This window comes from Zerene cesonia, chromosome 16 (genome assembly GCF_012273895.1).
Source record: "Zerene cesonia ecotype Mississippi chromosome 16, Zerene_cesonia_1.1, whole genome shotgun sequence".
In the NCBI taxonomy this organism is placed as follows: domain Eukaryota; kingdom Metazoa; phylum Arthropoda; class Insecta; order Lepidoptera; family Pieridae; genus Zerene; species Zerene cesonia.
The window spans coordinates 3,368,932-3,393,103 of NC_052117.1; the positions used below are offsets into that span (position 1 = coordinate 3,368,932).

Consider the following 24,172-nt stretch of genomic DNA (forward strand, 5'->3'; position numbering starts at 1 on the left):
TGAAAATAAGTTTTATTGTCATAGATTTGAATACATAGCGGCTACATTATTAGTATTTGTTATAATAATTGCATAGTAATAACTAAATCCTTTGAAATTGTATTTTTGTAGATTTTGAAAATTAACAGCAATGTGCAATTTCTTTCCATCTGTATACAATACAAACTTTTGGTAGATAGGGGCATGGAAGCAAATTAAATTATTAAATTACATTTCCTAAGTAATAATTACTACGCAAGAACACGTGCTCTCACAATACTATGCATAGATATTATATATACAAAAGTGCAGAGCAGTTGCACTAAATACAAAAAAGGCTAGTACAACAAAAAAATCAACCAAGTCGGCTCATACCCTGTCTGTATATCAAATTTCATCAAAATCCGTTCAGTAGTTTCAGTGTGATTGACGGACAAACATCCAAACAAACAAACTTTCACATTTATAATATCAGTGTGGTAATTTCATTTATGTGATATCAGATATATATGATTCACGGTACCACTTTTAATTGTTTATTAGTTGTTGTAGTATTTTGTTCCATGTGCTTAAAAGTTATTGTTGAGGTAAGTACTCGTACTATAAAGTCTATAGGAGATACCTCGATACGCTTATAGTATTATCATTTTATATTACCATTAGAGCGAATCATCACCAGCTCTTACTTAAATTGGCATTCATGAATCTGTCGAATTACCCATTGTGATACTGATTAAACATAAAGAAACAAATTACATAGAATTTCATTTCTGTAGGAAATCCTGCGAATTAGTAATTTACGGAACTTGTTACGTTCAATGTCAACAATACCGAAATTCACCAAATACAGTCATTAATTAATTACGGTGACTTATCAGAAAACTGCTATATATATGGAGTTAGTTTACTCTCAGCACTGAAAAAGTTTATCAGTGTGTGTGTGTAATATCCATTCTATAAATTCACAAACATATCCAAGAATGTTTTTCCAATCAGCAATTATTTTATGCCTTTCTGTTATCAATTTAATACCACAAGAAACTCTAGTAAGTGAATTTAATATTATTCTACTTAATATAATATTTTTACACAATAAAATGACATCATCAAACATAATGGTCGCATTTATCAATAAATTTTAATGCTTGTTTAATAAGAGTTAATACTCTCCCTAGATAGTACATGGGTGGAATTTTTTTCCACTTATATCTATTTATTTTATAATACATAGACATTGAAGGAAAACTATTTCAAATATTGGAAGTAGGAAGTTTTAATGACAGGAAACATCCCATATATTGATGAATATATAAATATGGGATGGTATATTTAACATTTTGATTTCAACATAAGAATAGCTTAATATAATAAAAATAATCTAAAATATGTATTAGAACTTTAAATTATCATCAGTGTAATAATTTACCTACTATCGGATTTTTTATTCTACAGGCCATGACAGCAGATCAAAAGGCAATGATACATTCGCATTTTGAAAAAGTGGGTACAGAATGTATGAAAGATAACATGATTTCTACGGATGATATAAGCAGCTTAAGAGCTAAGAAATTGCCAAGCGGAGAGAACGTTCCATGTTTTCTCGCATGTGTTTTGAAGAAAACTGGCACTGTACGTATCAAAGACCAATAGACAATTATTATTCGATACCACTTATAAAGCTTATATTTCATATATTATGTTCACCATTCACATTTATATGATACTAGCTGTTCGCCCCGGCTTCACCCGTGGTACATATATGTATTGTCTATGTCCAAGTGAAGTTGCAACTTTCTAATGATGAAAGAATTTTAAATGTTCAGTAGTTTTTGAGTTTACCCATTACAAGCAAACAAACAAAAATACAAATTCTTTATTTTTTTTTATTAGTGTAGATTAATGTAGATCATTCATATTTATAATATTTTATCGATTATTGAAGTGGGATAGTGGTCGAGAGGTCAGGCGATGCCACAGTACGGCAAAAATGTCGTGGTCGTGGTAGTTTTTTTTGTCTTTCTTAAAAAAATCTAAGATTATTTGCTATGGGTTTTAGACAATCTTCCTAAGTAGAGATCGTATCACTATTCCCAAAATACTTTTTAACTAATAAAAGCTTTTACTATAGAATACTGACTGACATAAAATCACAGACTTTATTACATTTTTCTAGACTAGAAAAACACGTTATATTTTCCAATAATGAGACAATTTATATTAATGCTCACTATCATTTATATTCTGGTATGTTAAAGATGGATGACAAAGGCATGCTTCAAAAGGAAACAGCTTTAGAATTAGCGAAAAAGGTGTTCAACGATGACGAAGAACTGCAACTTATCGCAGACTATCTCCATTCCTGCTCCCATAGTAAGTTTTTAAATTATCATTAATTGTGTTTCAAATGTTAAATATATTTTTATGGATGATTCTTAAATAAAAACCTTAGAAATACTCTTCACAAAATCATAAATTAAATGTGTTAAACTCCCAAAAGCTATTTTTGTATATATCATTACAATTTTTCTAACCAAATAGTGAGAATGTGTTTGCTCTTAGTAGGAAATGGGACAGATGATTGATGTATTTATTTTCCTTAACGACAAGTAAGTAAACCCCTTCAGTTCTAGCAGATATTTATTGTAGGTCTCTATCTGGGATTGAACCCTTTCAATTTGCCTTTTTTAAGAGACATAAAATGTATATAATTATGTGTTATATATTGCTGAAATGCAACTACGCACATCTTTAAGAAGAAGGAACTTACCCAGCCCTAGCGTTATTAATTATCGAGATAAAAAAAGAATTAATTTATGTTAAAGTCTTCATTATTGTAACAGTTAACAGCGAAGCGGTTAGTGACGGAGAAAAAGGCTGCGAACGAGCTATGCTTTCCTACAAATGTATGACGGAAAATGCTTCTAAGGTAAGTTGAGCTGAATTAGAATATCTTTAAACAACGAGTTTTAAATGTTCTTGATATTATTAAACCAATTATGAATTGAATTTTGAGATCAATATTGACGAAAGGTGGACGATGTATTTTAAAGCTGTTTTATAAGATAGGCATCCTATCATCATCATCAGCCCATATATGTTCCCACTGCTGGGACACAGGCCTCCTATGAGGGTTCAGGCCATAATCCACCACGCTGGCCAAGTGCGGGTTGGCAGATGTCACATGTCGTCGAACTTTTAATTCTTGGACATGCCGGTTTCCTCACGATGTTTTCCTTCACCGTTTAAGCAGTGATGGTGATGTTATCCACATGCGTAGATAAATTGAAAAATCAATTTATTTCCTGCACGCTCGCCCGGTCTCGAACCCTGACTTATCGATTTTGAAGTCCGAGGTTCTCATCACTGAGCCACCACTACTGTATTATACTATATCTATATTTCGCATTTCTCTTTCGTTCGATTTTCTATTCAACGAATCTTCTTAAAGCAAAATTTTAAAGTTACTTAGAGCAATAGATAAAATATTTTGACGCAAACTTATTAAATATGTTTAAAAAAAAATAACAACATGATTTTGTATCTTCTATAAGTTTTCTAACATGTTTTTTTTTATTTTTCTTTTACAGTTTGGCTTGGAACTATAAGATTATCTGCTATTATACTTCATTTATAATACATACATATATCAAGCTTATCGTTATTACGTAGTATGTAGGAAAAAGTTTAATAAATGCATTTATTTGAAGCTTGATCTCTTTTTTTAACCCTTTAACTCACTTAAAGGTTTGGTTTGTCTAGAAGCTTATGTATCTTATCAAAATCGACACAGATAAACGAGGAAATATTAAGGGAAATCGGCGCCAGATTTAAAAATCAAACAAATACATGACAAATACGCTAATTTATTTAATGAATATCATAAAACCGGTAACAATGTACTAACAATGGTAACAAATCAATGAAGCTATTTTATGTTACTCGAATATTCTTTGGATTAACGGGAAGGTTCAAACTGAAACAAAAAGAAAATTGTTTATTTTATAGAAAAATATTAAACAAGTGAAAACATTAACAGAAAGGTAGTGTATTTTAATCAACACGTTATTCACACTAATTTCGCTTACTCCATTCTACCACATTAATTAATACCTTTATATTATTTATTCTTATTAGTATATCCAACTGTTTTTTTTTTTTTAGATTGTTTAGATGTTTGGTTATACTCTAACTGATTTGGATGTTGTGTATGCATACGCTAAAATTACTGAAAAGGATGTGAACTAACATATAGGTGTCACAAAAAATAAATAATATAGAAATGTAGCTATTTTCTTATTACCTATATAACCGAAATTTGGTAAAAATCTGTCCTAATTACCTGTCTGTTAATTGGTTGTTATCTATTCATTAGAAACTTAGTATTAGCATAGATAACATAATACTATAATACAAACTTAAAACACATACCTCCTTCCTGAAAGGGATCATGCAGTCGAACAACATCTTGGATCGTTCACATCCATCACTGTCACCAACGGGCTTGTCGTTCACTGAAAATATATACAAACAACCATTTAGTATTATATCTATCTATGTCTTTTATTTTTTATTTATTATAGTCGCCCAACTCCTGTACTTATATTAATGAATGTGACATATAATTAAAGGACACCACATATAACTCAAGAAAAGCTATTTTTTAATAATTTTTGCTTTCAATTTATCTCTGCTTGGATTAAGATAATAGGAGCTAAAAATTTAAAAAAACTTGACATAGAAATATCTATCCTGATTGAGTAAATTATTTATACATACAATAAAAAAAAAAACATAGGTTTTTTAAGTAACTTAACGAGACAAATGGCGCTACTATTTAGCGCTACCATTTGTCTCTTTATCAATTTTTGTCGAAAAACAAACAAAAACGGCTTTTTCATGTAATATTAACAATAAGCGATGCGCAACATTTTTCGAAAAATGCGCCGGGCTTCGAAAAATGTTCGAAAGAAATTAGCAGAATTGGTTGAGCGGTTCTTGGGTTTAATGCTTAGGCTACACATATGGCGATTATTTTCTATTTATATAAATATAGCTTTATATATTTGTTTTCAACTCGTATACCTGAAACACATTTTCCTACGATTTCCTGGGCCTTAGCTTGATCACTAGAGTCTGATAAATATTTCTGGATGTGTTCTTTAGCTTTTTCTACGTCAAATAATCCAGCATCGTTTATCTGAAATTAGTTTTAATCTATGTAAAAATGCCCTATTTTAATACATCTTAAGAAATTTTGAAAGAACAGAAAAAAATAGATTTCGAGGCGGGATTCGAACCCGCGTTTTTGCCAAACCATAGCAACGCCTTGCCTCTCACCCAAACGTAATCTCGCCACAGTAATCGAATTTAGTAAAGTTTTTCTATTCTTTCAAAATTTCTCATTTATAAAGCATTTCAATGCTATAAAACTAAAAATGAAATTCAATATATCTTACCAAATATATACCCTTATATTCATTTGCTTACATACACTTTCAACACTAATGAACAGAATTGATTTAGCAATTTAAATGCACATTTGATTTGCTTTTTATACACGTTACCTATATGTCAAAAAATAAACTTCATCATAGCATGTTTATTTTTGAGCATGGCAATCAAAAAGCAAAAAATATCACTTATATATGTAACGTACCACTCCAGCCTTTTTGAAGACACAAGCCAACAGACACTGGTTCAGACCGTCAACATTGCCGGCTTCCTTGGCCTTCTTAAGATCTTCTTCGCTAACACCGTAGTCCTTGCTACACTCTTGGATCGAGGGTAACATTGCAGCATAGATCTTCATTTTATCCGCTTGGCTCACGGCCTTGAAAAGTAAATAAATAATGTCATAAATAATAAATACGCATACTAGGAAAACTCTATCGCATATCAGTTGTGTTAGACTGGTTCTTGGTTTTTAAATTAGATATGTATCTGAGGAATTATTATTATTTACTAGGGTATGTTCTGATACCATCACTCGGCAACCAAAGGTAATTATTTAATTTGTTATTTGTTAATATGTATAGTTTATTTAACAATCTTATAAAATTTATAATATCCTGCATTTAATCGTTTGAAATAAAATTTAATCAAGTTTAAAATTAGTGTCATAGTTTTGAAGATTAGAAAATCATAAAATATTCAAAAATCCACCTGCTACAAAAAATTCGAAAGCAAGTCAGTTATAAAAAAAAAATTAGAACTTGAGAATTAATTTAGGGATCTTTACCGCATAATATAACATTTTCAGTAAAAAGTATCGTAACTAAATTTACTTAATAAAAATTTCGTACAAGAATAAAAGCAATACAAATAAAGACTCACTTCCAAATTATTGAAAGCCACCGCCAAAAATCCAACGCACAACAAGGCAAAACGGAATCCCAACATTTTTATTTATTTAAATAATATATTTAAGCACAGGCGTGTTGTATCCACCCAATTTTGTATCTACCTGTGTTGGTGAGGATAAAATAACATCTTATATACTAGCTTCAATGCTCAAGCAATTTTTTCTAAGGTAATTATCTTTAACTTAAAGTGTACGCTTAATACAAGCAAAAAGAGATAATTGCCATAGTATTGTTTCGTTGTAGCAATTTTTGTCAACGGAACTGCGCTTTGTATTTGTATTGTTTTTACAGCTTTAGGATGCGTTAATCGCTTGTTGGTTTGTAATTGTTATATATCGCGACAAGTTTTATAGCGCTTAAAGCAATAACTTTATCGCGTTGATGATACAGACTAAGTAAAAATATGAGATGTATTAAATGCATGGCTAATAGAAGAACGGTGAAAATAATTAACAGGCATATTTATACGTGAAGCAGTTGTATTTTAGATCGTTACTTATTAAATTTTAATTAGCTGAAGAATTAGAGCAACTCACAACCTTAACTTTAAACATATTCAGGCTGTATAAGTTAGATATGTAGTTGTAACTAAGGAATTTAGTAGTAACTTGTTCTAAAAACGCGTTGTAATGAAAAAAAAATGTTTTAACATTAACCTATATATTTTTTTCATAACTTTTTACTAGACCAAACTGTCATGAAGGTTCTCTACTATGTGTGTGTATGCAACTTTATAAAGATTAATGAGTAATTGTTAGAGTTACAAGGTTTCACAAAATGTCTCTGTTTTTTGTTGTTATTTAACTAAAAATTGAATCTTTTGTTTTATCAAAGTCAAATTTATGTTTGTGTTTTGATCACCCACTGACTAATAGCTAGTTATTAATATAGAGCATAGGATGTATACATTCTTAGTTTTCCTACTTTATTCATTAGTTTTTCTTAATGATTCTTTTTTGATATTTCTATGCTAAAAAGTCCATCATAAGATACATACATGTTTTTTATATTCCTTCTAATAGTACGTATGAGAATAAAATATTTCGATAAAACTTGATTCATTTGATACACAAAATCGAGTTCTTTCTTATTTTTTAGAATATAAATTTAATAAATGGCATAAAATTAAAATAAGACATAGAAAAAGGATATACGATGTTGTAGTCTGTAGGAAATTTATAGTCAAAAAATTTCGGTGGGAATCTCCATGGGAACTCTCTCAAAAACATTGTAAAAATGATAATTCCTAGACTGTTTTTTATAATCATATTTTAATATCACAATAAATGTGTTGTAAATGGATTGAGAAAAATTAAATCTGTTACTAGGATGTGTTCAAAGGTAATTAGAGCTAATCTGCAGAACTTGAACAAAGACAAAGTATTTTTTGTTCGTGAAAAAGAATAATTGGCACAGTTCAAAATATTAAGAAGTTCTAAATAACGCTATGTCATTCTTGCTATGCACTTTATCCAGTCGAGTCATCTTCATTCACGGAAATTTTATATACTTTTTTACATCTTAGACTTATTATATGTACAATTAACTTACTGCATAGAAGGGTTTTCATATTCATTACCATAGTACAAATGTTCCAAGGAAGTCTAAACCTTTGATCAGAATGTAAAATCTACAACAGTTTGTGCTATATGAAACACACTCATGCATTGTACAAGAGGTGTAGATAGTGTGTAGACTTTTGAAGTCTATTTCCATTTGTAGATATTATTTTTATAGATATATCTAGAAAATAATGAATCCTTAAATGCTAGGCGTAAAACTCGAGAACAGCTCGGCCAATTCGATTATTTTTTAACGTTTTTTTTTATATGTCGTAGCGAGCAACTGGGCTGGTAGTTCGCCTGATGGTAAGCGATCACCACCGCCCATGAACATTTGCAGAGGTAGTAACCTCTGTAAATGCTCTACCCGCTTTTAAGGGGTAGCGCATTTACGGATAAGGACAGGATTGATGACTAGAAAGAAGGAAGGGTCATGAAAAAGGAAACGGGCCTCTTTTTTGTTAGAGCATGAGGAATAGTAGAGAGAACGTACCACAAATCAAGCCGGGCGGATTGCTAGTACTTCAATATAATTAATTGTGTTAACAAAAATAAAATTTATTGAATATTAGATTGTATTTTAAAAGAAGCTCGTAAGATTAAAGTCCTCCATTTTTTCACAATATAATGGGATCAGACTGAATAATTATTATTTATTTTACTAAATCTGCTAATTTAATATAAATATGTATATTTGCAGAAACTGAAGCCTGTCTTATTTTAAAACTTTATTACGGGCTAGGCATCCCTCACACTATTGATAAATCACTAAATTGATTAAAACTGGAAGAAATTGAAATGTTTGTGGCTACTCATGAGATTGTAAATTAATTATCTCATTTCTTTATAATCTATACTAATATTATAAAGCTCAATAGTTTGTTTGTTTGTTTGAACGCACTAATCTCAGAAACTACTGGTCCCGTTTGAAAAATTCTTTCAGTGTTAGATTAGAGGGCGAAGCCGGTTCGGACCGCTAGTAGTTAATAATCTTCGTCGAAAGCTAATAATGAAATAATGATATCGAAAGGGGTTATTGTAATATTTGCCTACAAACAGGACTTTTGAACAATGACTATCAGAGCCACGATATAATATATCATAGACAAGAACAATGTCATTATGCTCTAATTGTTGATGCATCCAACTGATATATCAGAGGCCTTGATATAAGTACTGACCATCAATCCGCCGTATGTAATTACCTACTGGATTATTACCGCGAAAACACGTTACAAGTACCCATTATGCAATAGTGTTTTCTTACTGTTATTTCCTTGGTGTTCAAAGTTCTTCAATCTTTTTAATAAGAGTATAATAAGACCGTGTTATAACGATCCCTATTATTTGAATAGATTAATGATGTCTTTTTGTTGTAACTGACTACATTTTCTACATATGTGGATGGATTTGGAGTGTTATATAGTTTATTTATATTATTATATTTATTCTTTAACAAAATTACAATATAAACAATTGGCGATCTTGTCGCTATATAGTGATTTCTTCCAGACAACCAGACGTACAGAGAGAAATTAGATAGAGGAGAGGAGTAGGGCAGAGCATAAATATAATAAGAAATATTAATTAAAAAGAAGAACACGTATATAATAGTATGTATATTACTCATATAAATCAATATAATAGACAAACTATATATTAACAAGTTTAGTAGATGTTCCAAACCTTTAAGAATCCGTAATTGGATGCAGTAAAACACCGACTTCTAGTACCACTAGTAGACGTTAGCTTAGTATTGTACTATCTGTGGTTTAGTGTAATTTAAGATTTTGTGAATTATACTCGATTACTTTTTGTCATAAATTCTATCAAAAACTATCTCAAGAAATTTAATCACATTTATTAAATTTTCTCAAAAACGTGATGTTTCATTTATTTTTAAACATTTAAGATTGTATGCCAAGCAGTAGTGTCACATCATAACATTTTTTGTCTACATTGGTAATGTGGATCGTGATTTGAAAACGAATCCCTTCGAAAATGATTTTTACAATGATGTATCAGAATATCGCATTATTCATATAAATACATGGAATTCGCATTTCAAACTAGTTCAAAATTTACCCCATGTGGACACTCCAATAATGTCTACAATAAATACTAAGCAAAAGTATGTTCAATAGCAATAGTACAATGCCCCTTTAAATATTCAAAAATCTGGTTGTGACCATTTATTTTCAAATTATTTTATCTAAGGTCAACTTGCACCTTTTTTGAAGGTAACCTTAAAGTAAAAAAGTTTTTCTTTTTTATTTTTGTGCTACCTATGTATATTTGTCAATTATTTTATTCGTATTTTATGTGACCGTGACTTTTTTCTGTTTGAGAATGCATAAGAGATATCGAAATCACTCGAAACTCATTACTTACTCCTCAAGGATAACACTCTAATTATTATAGCCCATAGGTAATTATCCTCATTTATGATCGTCGTCACTTTAAATATTATTATCATATTATGTTTTCCAAAGTTCATACTATATTTAAATATCATGCAATCATTGTTGGAAAACTTATTGTATCAATTTTCCTGTTTCAATAGTACCGAAACAAATAAATTAAGATTTTTTTGTTACTGCAAAGACAAAATAATTAATCTAAATAATAAAATCTAAATTAGTTATGTAACTCAAGAACGACTGCAGGAATTTTAATAATAAGTATTTAAATTTTTGGACTGGTTGTTAGAACAATAAGTAGATGCCGGGGTAAGATTAATATAAATTAAATAAATATGATTATTTAATGTATATTAATCTCATAGACAATAAAACAAACAATTTAAGGATAGGTTTATTATTATTACGCAAATAAGAAATTCTCCGGGTTGTCTTCGTAAATGCATTTAGCCGTCCAATACGCTGATTCGCAGATATCTTTATACTTCTTCGCTAAAATACATATTTAATTAAAGTAATTGTAATCGTAACAAAACTTTATTAAGTGGTTTAATTTCAATTGAAGAAAGTAAAAAGCTCTAGCTGTTCGCCCTCGCTTCGCCCGTGTTACATTTATATCTAACTGAAAAGAACGGTGAAAGAAATTTTGCAAACGGTCAAGTTGTTTTTATGTGAAACCCTTACAAATATACAAAAATACAAAAGTTTCTTCCTTATAATTTTAGTGTAGATTAGTGTTCAAAATATGCTACGGTGTTTTGGATTAAACACTTTATAGGACAAGGAACAGTAGTCCTTCTCATATAAATCCTTGTCCTTCTTAGAGAGAAGTAGGAAGATTAATATAAGTACATAAACTTTAAGGTATTAGACGATATTTGCAATCAAAGTAAAAAGCGCTATACATACGTGTACTTCTACAATGTTCGATGGAAACTAACATCGCTTCTTTCATCTCTGGAGGATAATTTATCTGCACTTGTTTTATAGACGCTTCATAGCTGATCTTATTATTTTTAACCTAGGAAAAAGTCTCACGTTATTTTCATAGACATAAAAAAGTAATTTATTCTTTAAAAGTTTTACAATGCTTATGTTTATAATTTTGATAGGTGGTGTACTTAAAATATTGCGTTGTTCGTTTGTACATTTTAAAAACGTTTAAAACTGAACACGCATTTGTTATGAAAATGATCAATTTAATTTCTACTTACAATCTGTGTCATTTGATATACGCAAGCTATATAACACATAACACTTCTCTCTTCAATAAATTTTCCTTTTTCTATGTCTCCGATTAAATCTGAAAATCGCGTAAGTAAATTTTTATACACAAATTCAGATAAGTGAATTATTACATGAAGGTATGCTAACAATTATTCGAGTTACCTACAGCTTATATAAACTAACATGCAATTTATAATTATTACCTGATAATACTCATTATATTTATCACAACTTTCCTTTCTTGTAGGGGCTTTGATTACAGGTTCAAAGTTTAATTACAAAAGTATAAATGATTAAGAAAATTTTATTGAACTCTTGTGTTTTATTTTGAAATAAAAAATAATGTAAAATTTATATAAATTTTAAACAACAACAACAATAACTTATCTGAACAAAATCAAAGCTATATATATATGTATTATTATCAACATCGCAAAATTAGAACTTCGACCTAAATAAATTTTGCAATGAAATGGGCTAAAAAAAAACATAAAAAAAGAATTAGTTAGCGGAATCACTTATTTACCTTCAGTAACATTATTCTTTCCCATGCAATTCTTCTTAATAAGTTTGGCGGCATTTTTAATTTGCTGTCGAGTCATCTGTTCGCAATTTCATGTACAATAATTAAATTCTATGTACATATTATTCCAATAATTAAATATTCCATTATATTTTATATCTTCTATTATATACGGGTTTATTTATAGACCTACATGATTTATTGAATGGAAAAAACCTAGTTTGCGGTTTGTTGTTGCTTGGCAATTTATTATATGTATTTAAAGGTAATCACTACTTACAAGCTATCATATCGAAAAGGAATATAAATGATAAAGAGGAAATAAAACATTATTACATTGCTAACAGCTGTGATAGAACAGTCCTAATCCTAAAATTGTACAAGAAGAAAGTTATTGAATGAGTAACAGCTAACTTATCTCAATTAGGGATATCTTAATCAAATTATGATTGGAACTGTTTGAGAAAGACCCAAATGTATGTATGATCGCGTTTTCATACCTCATCAACCAAAAAATTTATACGATCGATCAGTTATCAATTTCAAGGATCTATATTAAATAATGCACACAAGAATCAGAAATCAGTATCGTATGAGAAATTCAGTGACAAACACTTGCATATAATAAATAATTACATAAAGGTACCTAATAATACATTTAATATAAGTAACCTTTAAACAAGTTTCATTAGGGGTGTGATATATATCTAAACAGCTACTCATTCCTATAACCATTTACAATACATAAACCACCTACAATACATAATTTAATAATTTAATTTTTTATACTTACTGAATCCGAGCACGCTATAACAATAAATAAAATCAGCAGCGAAAGATCTTTTTGTTCCATTTTCGTATTAAAACTATTCAAAGATGAAATAAACACTGTCCATTTCCTGATTCCTTCAGCAATATAAAGGCAAACATCAAAGTTTGATTATAGGATGGGAGTAAGTAATAGATAGTTATTAACTGCGTTAGTAAACATGTCTTAGGAAAGATTTAACTAGATTTGCAGTAATTAAAATTGAAGACGCTTGATTAATTTAAAGACGTTCCAAGGCTGCCACAATTAATGTTAGTGATTTTAATGGACGTCCCAAAAACAAAGGAGAAAAGGAAGTTCGATTCGAATGTGTTTATTTTTTGGTGTGTTACTCAATGACACCGCGGGTTTTCCACCGATTGACATAATTATTTATGGTTGTGATTCATCTAAAATTGTTGACATGTGGTCCCATTTAAGTATTTGGATTGGTACCTTCATCTGGGTCAGTCGTCGTTGACATTTTTTATAGAAGTAATTATTAATAAAAGTAGTAAGGTTAAAAATTATTAATAAAGTAGGTAGGTATCCAATCTACTTTTCCATGAAGTCCAGTTTGGAATACCTTTAGTCCCTTAGATTACACAGTCTAGTATTATACATAATATAATATTGCACAATCGTATTATATGTATTTCCATTAACTAATGCTTTAAAAGTTTTAATTCCGGACAATTTTAGTCCATTATAAATTATTCGCCCGTTGTAGTACATAACAGAAGTGTTAGTGGAAAAATAAAAATAATACTATTGGGATTATGATTTAATAGGAAATCAATATAACTGAAATGTCTTAATGTTTATGGAAATATAAAATTAAGGGGATCAGCTTCATATAAGCACTTTGCGGTCCAGTAAGATGCATCGCATATATCTTTATGTTTTTTAGCTGGAACAGACGAAAGAAAAATGTTATAAAGTACAATATGAATCAATAATAAAACAAATGCTTAAGACAGAATTTATTAATTTGAATATAAAGTTGTCATACAAAACTTATTAGAACGATTCATAAAAATGGAAGTGCGAGTGGGGGAGCCGGAGGCCCATATCCTTTTTCTTACCCTTCCTAGTCCTTTCCTTTATTCCTCTCATCAATCCTTTCCTAATCCCTTCCCAATTAAAGTAAACAATCCATTTGTAGAGGTGAAAGGTCTACAATTGACCTTACGCCTCTCCAAGTGTTCATGGGCGGTGGTAGCGCTTACTATCAGGCGACCCACCATCTCCATTGCCGACTATGACATAAAAAAAAATTCCGTTAAACCGTTAAGATTTTAAGCTTAGACATATAATTATCAGCCTAGATTAGCATTATCATTTTTATCAATCATATGAAAAAATATAGCCAAATGCACCAACCAATCAGAATTCACCCAATCTACAAGTGCATTTTTTAACGAAATATCTAAAACGAAAGAAGGTTGTCAACTAGACTGTTTTTTCCTTTTTGCTTTGTTACTCGATAACTTCGATTGACGTGATTTTTTATGTGTTTAATTGAAAATTATTGTCCTTCGGTCTCATTTTAAAACCTGGAGTGATACACAGGAACATCAGTGTCCTTTTTGTAGAAAAGCTTTTTTCTCTTCTTCTAAGTATATTTAAATATCGAATAGTTTCCAAACTGAAAGATAAAAATAGATTATTCAATTTGCTAATACTCACCAACTCCCTTGCACTTTGCTATCGCTACCTTCAAAGGATCTTTCATTTCGGGTGGAGCCATCATATCCACCTGCTTTATCATTGCATCATGGTTTATTTTATTGTTCTTAACCTAAAAAGTAATAATGCATCATTGGTGCTACAACTATTTAGGGTTTATTTGTTGAGAAGGAAATCACCACTCTATTCTTATAATGTTGTCATCAAAGAGTAGTATAAAAATACGGTTGGTTAAAAACATATTACCTCGTTTACAATACTAGATATTGCTTATGATAATGTAATTCCTACTATTCTATTATACTTAAATATATATTTTTTTAATATTATTTTTTCCTCTCATCGAGTCAATCTTCTCATGAGTTATGTATTTACATATATGATTGCAGTCTTGTTGGTATGGTGATACATATAATATAACACCATATCATTGTTGCGTTGGTTTGTGGAAAACCCGTTAAATTAAAAGTTAATTGAAAATAGGTCAAGTTCAAGCATAAATATTTAAATAAATTGTAAATGTACGATGTGTATCACGGAAAATTGTTTTAAACATTAGTGCAATTTACATAAAATTACACAAACATAATTAACATCCTATTACTATTGTCGATGGAGACTAAAATTTTTCATTAGTCCATCTGTTATGTTTACGTAAATACCTCACGATCGTTTATAGAAATTAAACATATTTATACTAGCTACATATACCAAAATTTATAAAGCCATGAATTTTTATTTCTTTTATATATAAAAAGATAAGTATTTTAATAAATAGCTACTTACAACTTGGCCCATTGAATAAACACACGCGATGTAACACATAACATTTCTTTCCTCAATGAAATTACCCTGGTCAATAGAACCCACTTGATCTTAAAATAAATTATAAGCTGTTATAAAAACGAATAAAGACTCTATTAGAATTAAATGGTAATTTTTTTATTATCTTAAGAATCGATTTTCCATATCTATGCAAAAGTTCAAAATAGTCGGAAGATAAGGTGATAAGGAGACAAGAGAATGTTTTTCTGTTATCACAGAAAATATTATAATATATAGATATTAGATAGATATATAGTACAAAATTGTGTTATCTGTGTATATAGATATATTATATAGAAATAAAACACAGATTTGAAAATATCTTAAGACTGAATCTAATAATAATACACGAATATTTTTGACTAAGGTTATTAACAACCCAATGCACATAATTTACTCACCTTCAGACACGTCGTTTTTCGGCATACACGTTTTTTTCAACAACTTCCCCGAGTTTTTTATCTGTTGTCTAGTCAACTACAATTACACAATTAAGGAAACATTTTGTTTCTTGTTATAAACATCGTATTTTAAAGCACTTACCGACAAGACGTTATTTCCAGTTAAAAACATTAAAACCATGATATAAATTAAACACCCGTACATTTTTAGAAGTTTAATAGGGAATTGAGAAAGAATAATTCAAAATACGATGCTGTCTATTTATAGCAGGTTCTTACAATTATAAGAGTGAGTTTAAATTGGTAACACGATGCTGGGGAAAAATCTTAGATAATAAGTAATAAACCATAATTCCAAAGCATAACGCAAAATCAATTTACAAATATTAAAAGGAAGAAAAAAATAAATATTTAAATAAATAAAACAAAACACATCTTTTCAAATGGAACCAATGCAACTCACATAAATCGATTCACTATTAATTTATAGGCATGTTAAAGATCGTTTCCTGGATTATTAGAAAAGAAAGAAAACCTTGAATAAACAACAAGATTAAATTCAAATATTCGAAAAAATATATCCATAACGCGGCTTTATAAAATTAAATTGGCTTGTAAAAATAAGTATTTCATGTAATTGACGTACATACATTTTCTTGTGACCGCCTTTTTTGAGTTAATCTCAAACAATTCATTAAATGAGCAGGCAAAAACTCTATATAAAAGACTTAGTGAATACACATCATATTTCTTAAAATAGCGCAACCATTCACTCATTCAGGTGAGATAATTTTTTCAAACATCTATTTTATTGAACAGAAAAAAATTAACTTATTCAATTACAAAATAACGGTCTTTTCTAAAATTATCCTGCATCATTATGGAAAAACAAAGCTCGGTGGATCGTATTCGTATAAGCATTTAGTGGCATGGAAAATTCCTTCACAACCATCCTCGTACTTGTCCTCTGTAACAGACATGATATTATTAAAATGGTTAAAGCATTAAGAGGTTAATACTGATTGTACATATATTAGAACATGGCCTATATATACAAATATTTCTTACAAAATAAAATATTACTTACGAACTGCACAACAGCTCTGAACTCCACTTTTAACTGTAGCTCTGAGTTCTTTTGGATAAAGAATGTCTATTTGTTTCGATATAAGAGCTTTATCGAGTCTTTCGTTTTTTACCTGTTATAAAATGAATATTTCATTAATTAAGGAGCTAAAGTTACAAGAAATACGATTTTCTTTAAGTTCAATGTTGCGTCTACCGAACCACAAAAACAGAAAAGTTAAGCATTTTTTATGGTAATTAATTATCTCACATTTTTCTAACATTCCAATTAGTATAGAAAAATATAGCAAAACAAGGAAACTGCCATGGCCAAATCAAATTTAACAGAATAGTAAGGTGGTTGTTCCATGAACAACTTGGGTTAATATTTCTATATCTTTCCCTTATTTACTTTATATTTATAGTGCTGATAATGCTATTAGGTGAAAATTATTGATGACAAACGTAATTTTTGTATAGTGTATTGCACCCACTAGTAGTAACTAATCCACACTGTGAACTCGCCAAATTTCAGATCCACTATCTAAAGCATTATTTATACATAACTTTAGCGAATAATCTCAAAAGTAATAACTAGGTTTTGTTATTATAGCGAGGTCGAAACCCAAATCGAAAAACGAATAACAACAAAGTTATTTATACCTTTAATAACTTACCACTAAAGCAGCTTTATAGACACATGATATGTAGCACATAACATCGTGATCTTCGATAAATACTCCTTGCTCGATTTGCCCAACTTTGTCTATTAAAAAAACAACAAACTTTAATTACTCTAATATTTATTTCCCGATAATTGAATCCTAAATAAATATCATTACCATTTGTAACCTTGTGTTTCGGCATACACTGATTCTTCATAACAGTCATCGTCTTTTTCAACTGTTCTCTTGTCATCTATTAATTAATAAATGAAATAATAATAATTAAACACAAAATCAATATCGATGTGTTAGAAAATATCAGAAAAGATAATTTACTTATTTTCAATGACGATAGATATTGTAATATTCGAAAAATCATACTCACTCCATACGTGTGGGATACAAAAAATAACAAAATCACTATCAGGGATATAGTCCGCTCCATTTCAGCGCAAACAACAAATAATATTATAACCGAAGATATGCCAGAATATAAACGAATTGTGAAATTCACCAAAATTATATGACTAGTCCTATAATTTTGCCAACCTGGTAAAATGACATGGTATCTATTTCGTAAATTACCTCCGTTTCATGTTAAAACGGAATGATTCACAAATATAAAAATAATTTATTTAACAATATAGTTTAACGTATCACCCATTTTGCTCTATCAAATTTCTACTTGTAGGTGGATGATGTTCGACGATGCATCTGCCCGGGTTGGCAGTATTGTTCATCTACTCTTTTTCTATACAAATTATTGTTAAATAATGATTCCATTAACTAGGAAAAGATGACCATTTATGGTGCAACTTTAACAAAAACAGAGAACACCAGAGTCAGCGCATGAAACACCGTATTTTCGGCATATTTTCGACAAGGTATACTTTCGACTTATATAAGTATTCTTCATAGGGTATATCGGAAATGAAAGTTTATTCATTAAATAAAACATGAAGCAAAATTCGCAATGATTTAATGTTCTTTGAAGTTTCTTTTAAGTCAATTTTTTTATGGAAACACGAAATTTTTTGGATCATAGTCGTACATACATTTTGCGGTCCAGTAAGAAGCTTCGCATATATCTTTATACTTTTTACCTGCAAGATTTATCGAATAAGTTATATTGTATGATTATAACGCTTATTTATTATTTTTGGGTACTAAAATGCTAATTTATACTAAAAATGGACCTTTTTTAAAAATTATCATACTAACTCTATTTCTAGATAAACCAAACAATTTAATCGATAATTGTTCTATGCTTCTCAAGGCTTGCTATACCTTCTCTTACAATCCGTAAAAATATTTTAACACGCGTTATTGGCTTTACCTGTATGTATGTATGTAACGGACTAGTTAAGACACGATTTTGACTCATTTTAAGCCGACAGATTTAATTAATACTTTGCACACTTAAGGATAGGTCATATCCTTCCCAGTCCATCCAGTCATCAATCGTTTCCTTATCCATTACGCCTTAAAGCGGGTAACGTATTCGCAGGCACTACTCTACGAATGTTCAGGGGCGTGGTGAGCGCTTACCATCAGGCAAACCACCAGCTTAGTTGCCCGCTGACATAAAAAAGTATGCTCTATATACAACAAAGGCAATTACTTGATTGTGTCGTTGTCTTTTTTCTTTTTAACTAAATTTGTTCTGTATTATTCGATACAGGGCACTTACTTATGTCTTTGCAGTTGGCCGCTGCAGCCTTCACAGCATCTCTCAACTCGGCTGGGAACATTGTGTCGACTTGTTTAATTACCGCGTCGTAACTCAATTTGTTGTTTTTAATCTGTCAATTGGAGAGGCGTTTTAATTTTTCTCCATCCTTAACGATATTAATTGTGTAATAACTTTGACTATTTACCCGAATGTGTAATTTTATGCAATAGGAATATCGCTAATTAGACGAACGGCCTTGAAATTAATCTGAACAACAAAACTTTTACATAAACATCCTAGAAATATCTCAAAACATCATATAAAAATATCTACGTACATACGTAGATACTTCTGTATGATGTTGAACGTACTTCTAACTATAAATAAAAAAAAAATGAAACATTTCCTTATAATAGTTATTATTCACCTATAGGGATTTACTAATGAGATAAAATAATCCCTAAGTGGATGTTATAAATTAGATACTAACAAGCTGACAGCTCGCGTTCTGTTTAAAACTCATTGATTTATATCTTCTATATTTATTCTATAATATTAGGTACCATTATACGATAAGTACATACTTACGACTTGTGTCATAGTGTAAACGCAAGCTACGTAGCACATAACATTTCGTTCTTCAATAAACTTCCCTTGTTCTATTTGACCAACTTGATCTATAACAACACAACATCTTATTTTTGGGAACAAAGTTTCTGCGAAACTCAACTACCTGTGTTACTATATGTTAGATGGACTTTAGATAATAATTATAACGCTCATCTGGAAATTGGGAAGATTTTTATATTCATGTAACGAACGAACTACGACTAAATCGTAATACTTTTGTATCGCAATTGCATAAAGGGAAATAAAATATAATCTGTTCATTAATAAATTTTAGACGTTTTGTTTTAAATTGACTTGTAACAAGATATGCATAAAAAGTCGAAAAAGTACGCATAAAATTTACACCTTATTATCACAGCTAGATAAATTTGTCTAAGTACCTTCTGTCACATCATTTTTAGGCATACATGACTTCTTCATAAGCTTTCCAGAATTCTTCAACTGTTGTCGCGTCATCTACAGAAGTTAAAGCAGAATAGAAATAAAAGTAACACTTTATAACTTTTACATAACATTGCAACCGAAATTTCTATAAATTTTATGTAAACAATTTAATATATATGTTTTTCACAGATTTACCAAAACCTGCACGTACAAGGCTCAAAAGTTTAGTAACACTTGACATCTTCGAACTACCGCTTATTTGTAACTCATATAACCGTCTGGTTCCTGCTGTTTTACATTTTATAACATAAAAAGATCAAAATTGAATACCGGGTGATGTAAAAAATATTCATATTAGATTAAATTTCAATAACAACTATTATTCAAGATAAATAGGCACACCCATTCACTTGAACAACGTGTCAAAATATTGTTTTTATAAAATTCAAGCTTTATCTTAGAGAGCTTCAAATTCCGAAACATCGATAATAAAACCAGCAAGGTGTAGTTACTCCTGTTCCTTTACTTACCCCAAAAACCGCACATAAAAAATAAAACAAAAACACCAAAATTAACAATCGTCTTCCTAAACTCATTTTAAAAGAAAAACGTGTCGTTAAAAAAACTAACCTGAAATGGCTGGCTTTCATTGTTTTATAGAGAATTACTAGCCACTTATGCATTGTAAATGATACATTTAAGTAAGTTATTACTGTCTCATAAACGTAATAACTTAATAAGGCATTATCTTTAGCCAATCATTGTTTTATTTTACTCATTTTATGTTGTGTTCTATAAGCCGTATACTATTTTTGATACAAATTTTATCACCCGACTATTTATTATCTAGAATTAATGGATAATAAATTGTACAATTTACTTCAAAATATACACTAGGCAAGTCATGTAACTGACTCAGGAGTCAATATCATATTTTTTGCAAGAAACCTTAAGAAAGCGTATGAGTTACCTATGCCACAGTTAATAATCTGTGGTATAGGTAACTATGTCGCAGCTAACGACTTTAATTTTTTACAATTAAATATATAATACGAATGATGGTCCAACTGCTTGACAGAGAATATGAACAACTATTATGCAAGGTGTGATTTAAATGGCAATTAAAAACCTTTAATTGCGTTAAACGTTCATCTTAGACAATAGTGTCACCATATTTTAATACCTAAACGGGATTAATTTTGAATTTGTTCAAGACAATCAGAAGAAAAAGCAACTATCGATAAATTAGGACTACTTCATTACTAATTCATTCAAGAGGAGAGAAGGAGATGGTTACTAATCGAACTTTTATTTTCGAATAGGTCCTTTTTATGCGTTGTTACTAACAAGGAAAGCAAATCGAAGTTTATTTAAGTATATTTCATAACGAAACAAACTACATTTTTTTAGGTAAACCAAATTTGAACTCATTCTAAGCTCTTATTACGACATAATAACAGTCAATTTTATTTTTAACATCTTTATCTCGACGCTCTATAAACATTATTAATTGTTAGTTTTTTCGCAAAACGCCATTAAAACTTGTCATGTTTAGGATAATTATTACAATTACACATTTTTTGACCCTTTATTAATTAAAACCAAAAAATTTAAGAATAGAAGGAATAAACGTTCCTATACGAGCTATCTTGTGGATACACTAAATACAAATGGGTGTGAAATATGACAGCTATTAATGTATTATCTCGCGCTTATAAGTTTCACAACAAGAAAATATTTCATGACAAAAGGCCATGTCCGTTTTGCTGGTTATCCTTACCTTTTTGATTACCATCATTGTTTGTGATGCAGTAAGTATCTTTAGATATTATAATTTTTCATAAGGAACAGCAAAATCTGTTTAAATTTTATATTCTATTTTAGTAATCTGCTCTAAGAATCGATAGTATAAAAGAAACTAAACCACCGTAGTAATAGGTACACCACTAAAAATCAAAAACTTCAGCAAATCTTTTTATTTATATAAAAAATCGTAAATTTATTATTGCTATCAATACATAGTTTCAAACAAAGTCGCTTTCTCTGACCCTATTTGCCTTTGTATGCTTAAATCTTTAAAACTACGTAACGGATTTTGATGTTATTTTTAATAGATAGAGTGATTCAAGAGGAAGGTTTATATATATAATAACATCTATTTAACTACTCTTAATTAACGCGTGCGAAGCCGCGGGTTTTGTTTGTTTCCTAGCCTAAGTTAGCATAGAAATATTAGTAAGAATCTATAATTGTTTCAAAGACTTTCTACATTCAAAATATATCATACACGGTTCTCAAACACTGCTACAGAATATTCAATGTAAACGCATATGATATACAGACATAGTATCTATATTTAAATTAATTATTTAAATTGTATTACTGAATAAAGTACGCAAGATAAACTACTTATACTTACTAAATTTTCTATTTTCCTCGTCTTTGTTAATGTAAAGTTTTATGTATGTTTATATTTATCTTTTAATTAAATATTTGCGCCAATATCTTTAAAACGAAATCATTTCAGATGACCATGAAACAAATTAAATCAACTGGTAAAATGATGAGAAAATCCTGTCAGCCCAAAAACAACGTTGAAGATGGTATGTGCTGTCTTGTTACTGGTTATGTTAGTCTCTAGCGAAGGTTAAATAGGCTTAGAAGTTATAGCATTCAAATGCTTTTAAAAGAGAAAAAAAAAAGGAAAAAATCCTTCACGAGGGTTCGAACCCCCGTCATTTTTTTAATACTCATGAGAATGTATCTTTGTATATAGTAGCCTATTTAAAACTTCAGCCCTTTAACTACTTCAAGACACAAATCCAAACTTATGATAAAATGACTCCGTTGGGACGTGGAAACAAACAAAAATAACTTTATCAGTACTGTACTGGTACCATAATGAATGATCTGAACACGTTTAACACAATTCATATATATTTGATATAGCATTTTCAGGTATTTTAAATAGATATATGATAGTTAAAAGTATAGATCTAGTACGACAATATGCATTCGAAGTGGATAAGTAACAACTAATTCTTATTAAATATGAATAATTATATTTCATTTATTATATAATTTAGAAAAAATAGATGCGATCGCCGCTGGTCAGTTTATCGAAGAAAAAGAAGTTATGTGCTACATAGCATGTATTATGAAGATGGCTAATGCGGTACGTATTGCTACATTAAAATAAGGTTTTTAAATCACTAAAAATTTATATTTTAATTAATTAACAGATTAAAAATGGAAAACTAAACTATGAAGCGGCAATGAAACAAGCTGATTTGCTTTTACCTGATGAAATAAAAGAGCCCACCAAAGCAGCTATCACTGCTTGCAGAAAAGTTGGTAAGTAAATTTCACACATATAAATCGCTGTATATAGTACCCTACAAAACAGATTTTCATTCTTTTACTTACAATACCTTATAATTATACAAGTTTTGATGTTTTAAGTTTATTTATAATTCTTGATTAAAATAAAACAAAAAATTTTTGTTTATTGTTTATCTGTGGCTAACGTAACCAAAAAGGGCTTTAAAATCAATGATGTTTTTATGTACATTTTTTTATGCAAATAGTAGGAACATAAGTAGGCATTCGGCTAAAAAACCTACTTGAAAATTAAAATTGAACTTTTAATACCTATAATTATAGCATATTTTCTTTGTTTCAGCTGACTCATATAAAGATCTTTGTGAAGCATCATTTCATGTAACGAAATGTATTTACAACGAGAATCCCAGTATATTTTTTTTCCCTTAATGAATTTGCAAATAAAATTGATGCTATTGTAACGGATGTTTTTTCATTATTTAATAAAAGCTATTTAAGATATTAATGTGCTACAAATTCAAAACTAACCTAATGTAAAAAAAAACCTGGCAACTTTTGCCTACCAAAGATAATACGTATATTTTTAAAGTGGATTTCAAGAGAAGAGAACTTACAAAT

General features: G+C 29.6%; 6 protein-coding genes across 6 annotated transcripts; 2 read left to right on the forward strand and 4 right to left on the reverse strand.

Annotated features, from left to right (window-relative positions):
- Positions 1–1,422: 1,422 nt before the first annotated feature.
- LOC119833002 lies at positions 1,423–3,584 on the forward strand. Its single transcript, XM_038356872.1, has 4 exons — positions 1,423–1,608; positions 2,235–2,349; positions 2,820–2,905; positions 3,567–3,584. Exons 1-4 carry the CDS (start codon positions 1,435–1,437, stop codon positions 3,582–3,584), a joined length of 393 nt encoding a protein of 130 aa, XP_038212800.1. The 5' UTR covers positions 1,423–1,434.
- A 238-nt stretch (positions 3,585–3,822) lies between these two features.
- Positions 3,823–6,465, reverse strand: LOC119833000. The gene is made up of 5 exons (XM_038356870.1): positions 6,313–6,465; positions 5,636–5,809; positions 5,062–5,176; positions 4,408–4,490; positions 3,823–3,952 (listed from the first exon to the last, which is right to left on the reverse strand). Exons 1-5 carry the CDS (start codon positions 6,376–6,378, stop codon positions 3,935–3,937), a joined length of 456 nt encoding a protein of 151 aa, XP_038212798.1. The 5' UTR covers positions 6,379–6,465; the 3' UTR covers positions 3,823–3,934.
- Positions 6,466–10,726: 4,261 nt separating this feature from the next.
- Positions 10,727–15,977, reverse strand: LOC119833051. The gene is made up of 10 exons (XM_038356923.1): positions 15,939–15,977; positions 15,797–15,872; positions 15,357–15,445; positions 14,571–14,682; positions 13,714–13,791; positions 12,867–12,979; positions 12,077–12,152; positions 11,538–11,626; positions 11,233–11,344; positions 10,727–10,815 (listed from the first exon to the last, which is right to left on the reverse strand). The coding sequence occupies exons 1-10, from the start codon at positions 15,975–15,977 to the stop codon at positions 10,727–10,729; spliced, it is 873 nt and encodes a 290-aa protein (XP_038212851.1).
- Positions 15,978–16,674: 697 nt separating this feature from the next.
- On the reverse strand, positions 16,675–17,779 carry LOC119833001 (general odorant-binding protein 72-like). The gene is made up of 4 exons (XM_038356871.1): positions 17,704–17,779; positions 17,539–17,627; positions 16,884–16,995; positions 16,675–16,763 (listed from the first exon to the last, which is right to left on the reverse strand). Exons 1-4 carry the CDS (start codon positions 17,777–17,779, stop codon positions 16,675–16,677), a joined length of 366 nt encoding a protein of 121 aa, XP_038212799.1.
- A 710-nt stretch (positions 17,780–18,489) lies between these two features.
- On the reverse strand, positions 18,490–20,287 carry LOC119833003 (general odorant-binding protein 72-like). The gene is made up of 4 exons (XM_038356873.1): positions 20,209–20,287; positions 19,787–19,875; positions 19,217–19,328; positions 18,490–18,629 (listed from the first exon to the last, which is right to left on the reverse strand). The coding sequence occupies exons 1-4, from the start codon at positions 20,282–20,284 to the stop codon at positions 18,541–18,543; spliced, it is 366 nt and encodes a 121-aa protein (XP_038212801.1). The 5' UTR covers positions 20,285–20,287; the 3' UTR covers positions 18,490–18,540.
- Positions 20,288–21,955: 1,668 nt separating this feature from the next.
- LOC119833004 (general odorant-binding protein 72-like) lies at positions 21,956–23,983 on the forward strand. The gene is made up of 5 exons (XM_038356874.1): positions 21,956–22,023; positions 22,740–22,815; positions 23,299–23,387; positions 23,455–23,566; positions 23,895–23,983. The coding sequence occupies exons 1-5, from the start codon at positions 21,967–21,969 to the stop codon at positions 23,981–23,983; spliced, it is 423 nt and encodes a 140-aa protein (XP_038212802.1). The 5' UTR covers positions 21,956–21,966.
- Positions 23,984–24,172: the final 189 nt, after the last annotated feature.

Bases quoted from the DNA above. Each gene is read 5' to 3' on its own strand.
- LOC119833002 (XM_038356872.1), top strand. From the start codon at position 1,435: ATGACAGCAGATCAAAAGGCAATGATACATTCGCATTTTGAAAAAGTG. The intron at 1,609-2,234 runs GTACGTATCAAA...GGTATGTTAAAG, and splicing joins TTTTGAAGAAAACTGGCACT to ATGGATGACAAAGGCATGCT. The intron at 2,350-2,819 runs GTAAGTTTTTAA...TTATTGTAACAG, and splicing joins TCTCCATTCCTGCTCCCATA to TTAACAGCGAAGCGGTTAGT.
- LOC119833000 (XM_038356870.1), bottom strand. From the start codon at position 6,378: ATGTTGGGATTCCGTTTTGCCTTGTTGTGCGTTGGATTTTTGGCGGTG. The intron at 5,810-6,312 runs GTGAGTCTTTAT...TTACTTTTCAAG, and splicing joins TGGCTTTCAATAATTTGGAA to GCCGTGAGCCAAGCGGATAA. The intron at 5,177-5,635 runs GTACGTTACATA...AACTAATTTCAG, and splicing joins TCTTCAAAAAGGCTGGAGTG to ATAAACGATGCTGGATTATT.
- LOC119833051 (XM_038356923.1), bottom strand. From the start codon at position 15,977: ATGGTTTTAATGTTTTTAACTGGAAATAACGTCTTGTCG. The intron at 12,980-13,713 runs TATTTCCATAAA...ATATTGCTGAAG, and splicing joins AGCTGATCCCCTTAATTTTA to GAATCAGGAAATGGACAGTG. The intron at 12,153-12,866 runs GTAAGTATAAAA...AATTGCGAACAG, and splicing joins TTATAGCGTGCTCGGATTCA to ATGACTCGACAGCAAATTAA.
- LOC119833001 (XM_038356871.1), bottom strand. From the start codon at position 17,779: ATGACAAGAGAACAGTTGAAAAAGACGATGACTGTTATGAAGAATCAG. The intron at 17,628-17,703 runs GTAATGATATTT...TTTTTTTAATAG, and splicing joins GAAACACAAGGTTACAAATG to ACAAAGTTGGGCAAATCGAG. The intron at 16,764-16,883 runs GTAAGTAATATT...TGTCTGTTACAG, and splicing joins TCAGAGCTGTTGTGCAGTTC to AGGACAAGTACGAGGATGGT.
- LOC119833003 (XM_038356873.1), bottom strand. From the start codon at position 20,284: ATGACGCGACAACAGTTGAAGAATTCTGGAAAGCTTATGAAGAAGTCA. The intron at 19,876-20,208 runs GTACTTAGACAA...GTGTTGTTATAG, and splicing joins TAAAAATGATGTGACAGAAG to ATCAAGTTGGTCAAATAGAA. The intron at 19,329-19,786 runs GTAAGTATGTAC...TCCAATTGACAG, and splicing joins TTTACACTATGACACAAGTC to ATTAAAAACAACAAATTGAG.
- LOC119833004 (XM_038356874.1), top strand. From the start codon at position 21,967: ATGTCCGTTTTGCTGGTTATCCTTACCTTTTTGATTACCATCATTGTT. The intron at 22,024-22,739 runs GTAAGTATCTTT...AAATCATTTCAG, and splicing joins CCATCATTGTTTGTGATGCA to ATGACCATGAAACAAATTAA. The intron at 22,816-23,298 runs GTATGTGCTGTC...TATATAATTTAG, and splicing joins CAAAAACAACGTTGAAGATG to AAAAAATAGATGCGATCGCC.